Raw genomic sequence first — 8984 nt, 5'->3', positions numbered from 1 at the left:
AAGTAAATATATATATATATATATATATATATGTATTTCTATTTCTATTTATCTTTATTTCTCAGTTTTAGTAATTTTAGTAATTCAGTTTGAAGCATAATTTAATTTGAGTAATTTTAACAAAAGTACATTTTTGTAATTTTTATTAGTATTTTTATACTTCTATTTTGCTTTATTTTTCAGTTTGTCATTTTAGTACTTGCGTTGAAATTTATTTTTCAGTTATTTGCCAAGGTACCATTTCTAAAGTTCTACATTTGTCTAAGTTCTAAAGTTTTTCATGTAATATTTATGTTTTGTTTTATTTAAAAAAAATTTAAATTAGCAAAACATTTTTTAAAATAGTTTTAGTTAACAGTAACAACACTGATATGCATTTCACGAATTCTTTTTAATTTCTTTAGAGATGCACAAAATATCGGTATAATATTATTATACCGGCTGATATTAGAATTTTTTTTAAATACATCAGTATCGACTGATATTAGATAATTAATTTTTCATTCTTGTTTTTGCTGTTTTTACATTTAGATTATATTCACCGTCCTCTAACATGGATTTGAAGTCAATCTTTTAAATGTTAATTTAGTAAAACTGTTAATTTAATGAAAATTAAATCTTTAGCAGATCTCAATATCCAGTTTTTTTTTACTCTATATCTTAATGTTGTGATGCCTAAATCACTTGTAGCATTTAAATGATTATTATTATTTTTTTTTAGGAATTTATTTCTAATTTTTGCAGCAAAAGTAAAGAATTTCAATATTGGCCATTTATCGGTTATTGTTCATTACTTGAAAATAATTATCGGCTTATCATTATTGGCCAGAATTTAGTATTGTGCATCCCTAAGTTTCTTGTTAGATGCCATTTACTCCATTTTGTGAGTCTCTGTATACAATATTTTTTTAAATTACAAATGCAACGAAAATATCGGTATCGGCAAGTACCAAAAATATAAGTATCATATCGGACTTGTTTTGGGAAAAGTGGTATCGGTGCATCCCTAATTTTCGGCTCATCATTATTGGCCAGAATTTGGTATTGTGCTTCCCCAAGTTTTTTATTAGATGCCATTTACTCCATTTTGTGAGTATTTTTGCTTGTGTCTCTAATCATCATACATCTGGGTTTCTAGAACTCTCCAAACAACATGGCAGGTATGAACAATCCTCCAGGAACTCCGCGGGACGACGGGGATATGGCAGGCAACTTCTTAAACCCATTCCAAAGTGAAAGTGTAAGTCCGCATCATACCGCTATCCTCCCCCGCTCTCCTGTAACCACATGTACATTACAAATGTACCTACATTCACTTTATGCAATAGTTAGTCTAAATATCGGCTCATGATATAACATAAACGGATGATATTATGTGTTTTGCAATCTCATTTTGTCCCTCCACGTTCCTCTTCCTCTCTTCTCGTTGCAGTATTCACCCAACATGACGATGAGTGTGTGATTCTTCTTTTTTTATTTTGTTTTTATTTTTTATTTTTAACCCGTCCCCCATCCCACTTTCTGTTCTCCTCATCTCTGCTGTGTTCGGCATGTTGCTGTTTTTTTTTTTTCGCTCGATCTTCAACTCACCACAACTCCCTCAATCACCTCTGGGCTGGCGCGGTGGCGCCCTTCAGCCGCTCGACGTGGCCACGGAGCGAAGGATGCCCAGTACAAAGCCGAAAGAAAGCAGGCATCGGGCCTTCTGACGGACTCAACCTGCCTGCCGGGCTTCGTCACTGGATCGGGACGCTAACGGCCCCCGAATGAACCACCGTGTGTGTGTGTTTGTACATGTGCGTGTGTGTGTGGGACTGTGCCAGGAAGACACTTCATAACTAGCTGCTCATCAGCATTGAGGCCCATTTTCTCGTTTTCTTGTTTTTTTTTCCCCTCGTCTTTTGTCAGCAATGAAACACTGAAACCTGCGGTTGTTTTGATTGCTGTGTACATTTTAAAATGGAAAAAGCTAAACTGGTGACGCTAGGGGCAGGAATGGTCTCATTACAATATATTTGTATATTATTGATAATATTATTGTTATAATTTTCATAATTGCTATGATGATGTACTCATAATTTTATGGATTTTCCTGTAAAGGGCACATTTGTATCTCAACAACATCAATGACAGAATAAGCACACATTCAAATGCACAATGACATTTCTGTTTACATGATTTTAGGTATTTGTTTGTCTCTTCGTTTGAGTTTGTTTCGTCAGATGTCTGCATATACCTCTTCCTGTGTTCTGATGTCATCACCACCGAGATGTACAACCTCAGTTTTTGTGTCTCTGTCAGCAAAGTGGCTACAATCACTGGTTTAATGCACCAGTCGGCACTGTATTTAAAGATTGGAGTTCATTTCGAAGTCTAAAAGGGTGACGTTGCATATTCACTGCCATCCATTCTTGCCTTGGTCACGTACGGTCAATAATGCATTTTACCATCCGTTCTAGATGATTTGTCGCCGATAGTTACGATATCATCCGTGTTCATTGTAAGTTTGCCACTACGTGTTTGCCACGTTGTTTCAGAAGTCTTTTTAGAAATATTATACCCACGTGTTTGTAAGAGTAGTTGGACGCAGGCTGCTCTTACAAGCACGACTTTCCTTGTGCTCTATAGTCCCATGTCTGTAAATATATCTTTTTTTTTCTTATTGGTATTTTCAATACACTACTTGTCTGTGAAGCTCATGTGTGGTTCCATGTCTTTCTTCAAATGAGGTTGCACTCGCAGAGTTTGCTGTCATCATTTGTGGTGCAATATGAGGATATTAATCTCAGAAAAAGGAAAATCACATGAAAAAATGTCTGAGTCACATTTTACCTCTAAATTAAGTTTAAATTAATTTAATTAGCTCTTTTAAGGCAATTTTTTTATATTCTGACTAGTGCTGTCAAATCGATTAATCGCGATTAATCGCATCCAAAATAAAAGTTTGTTTACATGATATGTGTGAAATGTGTGTACTGTGTATGCTTATATGTATATATAAATATACACACATACATGTATATATTTAAGAAATATGTACATGTGTATATATATAAATATTTATGTGATTTATATTATATATATATATATATATGTATATATATACAGTGGGTACGGAAAGTATTCAGACCCCCTTAAATTTTTCACTCTTTGTTATATTGCAGCCATTTGCTAAAATCATTTAAGTGAGTGAAAAATTTAAGGGGGTCTGAATACTTTCCGTACCCACTGTATATATATGTATAATTGTATTTCTTAAATATATATTTATATTTATATATACATACGTACATTTAATCAATTTGACAGCACTAGTCAGATAATTTGTATTACTTTTTAAATAAATGTGTGTATATATATATATATATATATATATAATTATTTTTTCTTTTTTTGTGTGTTCTGAATTTGGGGTGAAATATGACTTACAGGTTTAGTGAGATTCTCCTTTGTATATAATAGAATAATTGACAAAAAAATCCTGTTGACAAATTTGTAACCTCATTAAACCAGCCGTTTCATGCCTACAGTTATTTAATCGGCGCTTCATTACAGAACATCGATCATCGTGGGACATTCAAAATCACACATTTCTTGATGTTCAGGTCGACCTCTGAAAAAGTTATTTTAAATACCTGCCAGTCCAGTTTAAAATGCTTTTATCCAGTGATTATATTAAGTTCATAATGTATTTTGGCCATCTGAGAGAACCAGGCTCAGCCTCCTGGTAAGTTTTGAAGGGATTTTCATGCTTGTCTTCAGTTTGTCTGGTACACAGCCCTTAACCTGTCTTGACCCTCACCCCTGACCTTTTGTTTACTGTAAATACTGTAAAATGCATTTTGATATCATTGACATGTTTTGATATGTCAGTCACAACCAATGAGTACAGCTGAAAATAAGTTATAAAGAATCTGTTTGTGTTTTTGTATTTTAAAGAGATGCTTTTGCTGTAAAAAACAAAAAACGGCAGATTGATGGTCACCCCTATTGTAAATCAAATCCGCTATAGGTTTATGCATTTATTTCTTCAGAAATATTTCCTCAAACACATAGTTGGTGTAAAGAAAATGGCTTGTTTTGCTCAAGAGAATATTGTGATTTTTGAACCGAACAGAGAGTTAACTGAGTCTATATGAATGTGAAAACACAAACTCAGAGCAATTAACCATCAAATTTGTTAGCATATTTAAAATTTCAGCCATTTACATCGAATTAAAGGTCCTGAAGGCTGGAATTGTTTAGTTGCTCACTGACCTGCTTCAGTGTCCGGTTGTTGGCCATCTCTGCACTGTTGTGATGTATAATATTGTAACATTAGAAACGTTTGAGAGAAAAATGTGTATTTTGGAGCAAGAAGGGTCATTCATGGGAGTGAGTGACAGAAATTTCTCCTGTAATTTTCATTGTCCTTTCTTGCGACATGACAGTATTCAATATGAAGCAGTCTGTCCCATTGGGTTTGCTTTGTATTTCATAGTAGGGTAGCTCAGATCTTTGTCCTAGGGCTTTAGGTGTCTTGTGTAGCTAAATATGTCCTTTGTATGTTTCTTTATATTGTAAAGTTTCTTTAGACAACAAAAACAGAACATTTGCTTCTCAAAAAGAAATGATTGCATCAATAATAAATGTAATTTGATATTTTTATGTGTTCCAGTTTTGTTATTTAAATGAAATTATTTCAGTGAAAACCCTATAAAAACAAAGCAGAAAAGAGATATAAATTTGTAAATATGATATATATGATATATATATTAATATAAAACCGATAAATTAAAAATTACAGTGTATAATACGCATTTATGTTTTGAAAACTAGCTTAAACGTTTCATATAAAAGTCCCCTGCAGTCATCGCAACGACCTTGACTTTATGACTTTTATTTTGTACTTGTCGGGATTGACCATTGACCTTTACCCGGAAGTTGCACAGATTGATCTTGTTTTGTTGTCAAAGTTGTTGCTGCGCAGCTCCGTGGGTTTCCTCTCCCATTGCGGTAAGTATTTTCATGTCATTTCTTTTTTTAAATCACACTTTTAAATTATTTTCTGCACATAAACCTTTAGACGAGAGTTGTTTCGTCAAACTGTATTTAACAGCGAGTTGTGGCGCGTGCACGGCGCGAGCTCGTTATCAAAAGTTGCTGGAATGTTCTGGAAATACTGTCATTTCTGCAAATAATCGCAGGGTTTTGAAATTATTTCATGAATGCATGCTCTCCCACTCGTAATTAAATACAAGTCTCCTGAGAGCTCATTAGATACATGTTTAATTGCTGTCATAAGTCTAAGGATTTGCACTCAATCTGTTTACAAGAGGATATTTACTAACATAACACACACATATAAGATGCTTATTGCAATATCATTTCTTTTAAATGAACATTTGTGAACATGTTTCAGCTTATTCTAGGACAGTTGGAGTTTATTTTCCGGTATTGTCGTGAGTATCTTATAAATACCCCAAAAAAGTAAATACGGTAATCATTTAGTATCATAACCACCTCAGTGTTTTTATAAGGGTTTCATTAGCTTATTCATACTTATAAGATGGACATTAACATATAATTTAATCGAATCGAAGGTTTACTCGAATATATTTGTAATAGAAACCCTTTTTGCTAATTCTACGATAACTATGGTTTCTCTTCCGAGAAGTACCATGGTAATACCATGTTTGTTTTGCACGTGGTGAGTATTTGAAGTGTTATGTAAATACCATGAAATGTTAATATGATAATCATTCAGTATTATAGTATTTTTGTAAAGATTCAGTTAGCCTGTTATGTTATTGTACAGTTGATTGTAATGGTATTATAAAATGATTGTATTTTTAGTTATCGTTTATCCATTTGTTTTTGGTGTTGCTTTGATGTAATTGTGATGGGAATAACACTATCTGTGGCCAGTCTTATGAATGTGACAATATCCTGCTGAATGCGTTTGGCTGTTTAATGCCAATGCATGTATGATAAACACTTGATTGAAATGGTTTTGTAAACAGTAATAAGTAGGCCTATATTATGTTGTGCACAAGCATAAAAGCTTGAGAGGAGATGACATGGGTAGTTAAAACTCAACCAGTGTTTGTTTATTGTTTACTAGGGTGACCATACGTGCCATTTTCCCCTGGCCAGGATTTCTATATTGCCTAAAATATCTAGGTTTTGGCTTTGTTTGCGTGTGCAGACCGATCGGTGTATGACATCAAAGTACCATACAGACGGTTATGCTTTCGAAACGCTCTCAAGGTACTTTGATGTCAAACACTGATCGGTCTGAGCCGCACTGCTTTTAAGTCGAACACACCTAATATGTACGCGTAATTGCATCGCTTTGACCGTAGATCCCACCTTCTCACACGCCATGATTGGTCCATTATGTACAATGCTTGCATGTTATTGGTCAAACTACTTTTCGATCATTACCTTCAGCAAGCATGAAAACAGGAAAACAAAGCCAAAACAAATCCTGGCCAGGATGCGTCCTGGGAAAATGGCACGTATGGTCACCCTATTATTTACAGAGATTGCCATCGTGCCATAATGCGTGCTGATTCTTCTAGATATTCACTTTATGCGTAATGTTACAGGTTGACCTTCATGCTGAGGATTTCTGTTAAAAAAAAGTTGAGCTTATCCTAGAAATCCATGTAAAGAAGTGCATAAATGTGTGCATGTTAAACAATATGTGAGCGGAAGCTTGTTTAACTGTTTTGTGTGTGTGTGAAACACAAAAGCAGATGTTTAGCAGAATGTCCAATCTGCTCTTTGTCATACAATGAAAGTTGACTTATAACTTTATGCTGCTGCTTGCTTTTTGAAGTTTGGTAATTTAAAGGGGTCATATGATGCGATTTCAATTTTTCCTTTCTCTTTGGAGTGTTACAAGCTCTTGGTGCATAAAGAAGATCTGTAAAGTTGCAAAGACTAAAGTCTCAAATCCAAAGAGATATTCTTTATAAAAGTTAAGAGTCAACCACGCCTACCTAAAACGGCTCGTTCTAACACACCCCCACATACCTACGTCACGATCTCGGAAGAGGCGATACGTTTTTCTGTTTGGCCGATGTGTTCGAGGCGGGACTTTTATTTTGACGGCGCTGAGAACGGCTGCGCCTGAGCGCACACCGCTCACATTCTGTCTCGCTGTCGTCGTTCAGTTCTGTCTAATATGGATAGAACTGTTAAACAAAGGAATTCAATTGTATACAAAAAAGTATTATAACGATTGCTTTAATATTATTAGTAATAGAAAGGCAAACATTATAATACTTTCTCGTTTGCCATCAGCATTCAGCAAATACGCATTTATATCATTTAAACAAATCTTTGAATGACTAATGAACATTTAATTTCACAAACCTTGCAAACTTAGTCGGATCCAGTTGTGAGATCTTGTGAAGTGTATTCTCTGGGTGACGGTCGGTCCGTGCGAATTGAATGCTGACAGGAGGAGAGTTCTGCTTGACTGGAGACGCAGGATCAACTTTAAACTAGTGATTTCAAATTATGCTGCACTATGCATTTGCCCACTGCCATATTCATGTCATTTTCATTGCGTGCTGTATGTAAAATGAGTGTTACCTTGGCTTTATTAAAAAAAAAGAAAAAAATATTCCCAATGCACACAAACTGAATCCTGTTAGTTAGTGTTTACTTCCTTTTTAATTCGATTTTTATTAAATATTTATTTATTTGTGAAAAATGCTTTGTCTTCTAAAGTATAAGTATGTTTATTTTACACAATTATTTTTAATCAATTTTCAAATTATTTCAAATTTCTTAAATATGAATAAAAAAAATTTTTTTATATCGGCCACCCTGCTTTCCAAGATATCGGCATCGGCTATCAAAAAAACCCATATCGGTCGACCACTAATAATAATCCACAAGTAATCCACACAACTCCAGTCCATCAATTAACATCCTGTGAAGTGATAACCTGCGTGTTTGTAACAAACAAATCCATTATTAAGACATTTTTAACTTTAAACCGTTGCTTTCGTGTAAATTACGAGTCCACAATCCATAATAATGCTTTTTCCAGTGGATTATTGTGAGGTTTTTATCAGCTGTTTGGACTCTCATTCTGACGGCACCCATTCACTGCAGAGGATCCACTAGTGAGCAAGTATAGTAATAGCTAAATTTCTCCAAATCTGTTCTGATGAAAAAACAAGCTCATCTACATTTTGTCCTGAGGGTGAGTACTAGGGCTGTCAAAACGGCTGGAAAACTAAATTTGAATTTTGTACTTAAATATTATCAATGTTCAGGGTGTCCGCGGGGTCTTAAAAAGTATTAAAAGATGATAAATCAATTTAGAAAAAATGAAGGCCCTTAATAAGTATTAAAGAGTCTTAAATGCCATTTTCCAAGGTATTAAATTTTGTATCATCTTTTCATTTTGTATATTTGTCCGAATAGTGGGGTTCTGTGTTTATTTATGGAATCCCGCAAGATTTGACATCATCTGTTACGGCGCTCACTGACTGACTGCACCGCTGCATGATAGCGCCGGGCTTGTTGATCCCGCTCTCGCTGAATTTATGACCGTTATCGCATGCTCCCATCCGCTCCTGCTATTTTTGTGTGCGGTCCCGCAAACATTCTAATATTGTATATTATTTTCGCACATCAGGGCGCCGCTATCAATATGTGGCGTATTTAAACCCCTTTTGAATGAGCGCTAGCAGTCGCAGTTCACTTTCACTTTCGATTTCGCGATCGTGCGCACACAGTGTAAAGGGAGCACATCTTACTATAAAAGGTATTTATCAATGAGCTCGGGATCTGTTGAGGAGCATATCCTCCAACATCTTTATCAGTTATCTCTCTGTAAAATATGTATTTTAGGGATGGAAATGACATTTTTATATTTGAGACATGGTAATTGCGCTACTTTGGGCTGTTTTTTTATTACTAGCATGGGCTTGGGATGCACAATTAAAATGATGTAATAGTTGTGATCATTATTTTACCTT

At 34.8% G+C, this 8984-nt stretch overlaps 2 protein-coding genes across 3 annotated transcripts in view; both read left to right on the top strand.

Moving 5' to 3' along the window:
- LOC107729707 (single-stranded DNA-binding protein 3-like) overlaps nucleotides 1–2753 on the top strand; it is a 62212-nt gene extending 59459 nt beyond the window's left edge. The window contains exons 17-19 of one of the 2 annotated variants that reach the window (XM_016540376.1): nucleotides 1139–1240; nucleotides 1433–1454; nucleotides 1638–2753. In XM_016540376.1, coding sequence (XP_016395862.1) covers nucleotides 1139–1240; nucleotides 1433–1454; nucleotides 1638–1756 — 243 coding nt within the window. In that variant the 3' untranslated portion in view covers nucleotides 1757–2753. Of the gene's footprint in view, nucleotides 1–1138; nucleotides 1241–1432 lie in introns of both variants that reach the window. The other variant, XM_016540377.1, reaches the window with a different exon arrangement.
- Nucleotides 2754–4913: 2160 nt separating this feature from the next.
- LOC107729668 (peptidyl-prolyl cis-trans isomerase FKBP8-like) overlaps nucleotides 4914–8984 on the top strand; it is a 15476-nt gene continuing 11405 nt past the window's right edge. Inside the window, exon 1 of the mRNA XM_016540317.1 lies at nucleotides 4914–4995. The gene's annotated coding sequence lies outside the window, so the exon portion shown is untranslated. The remainder of the gene's footprint in view (nucleotides 4996–8984) is intronic.

This window comes from Sinocyclocheilus rhinocerous, unplaced genomic scaffold (assembly GCF_001515625.1).
Source record: "Sinocyclocheilus rhinocerous isolate Xijiao unplaced genomic scaffold, SAMN03320098_v1.1 scaffold1149, whole genome shotgun sequence".
NCBI lineage: Eukaryota > Metazoa > Chordata > Actinopteri > Cypriniformes > Cyprinidae > Sinocyclocheilus > Sinocyclocheilus rhinocerous.
Note: the sequence above shows the minus strand (reverse complement) of the source record. Positions and strands in the feature narration are given on the sequence as shown.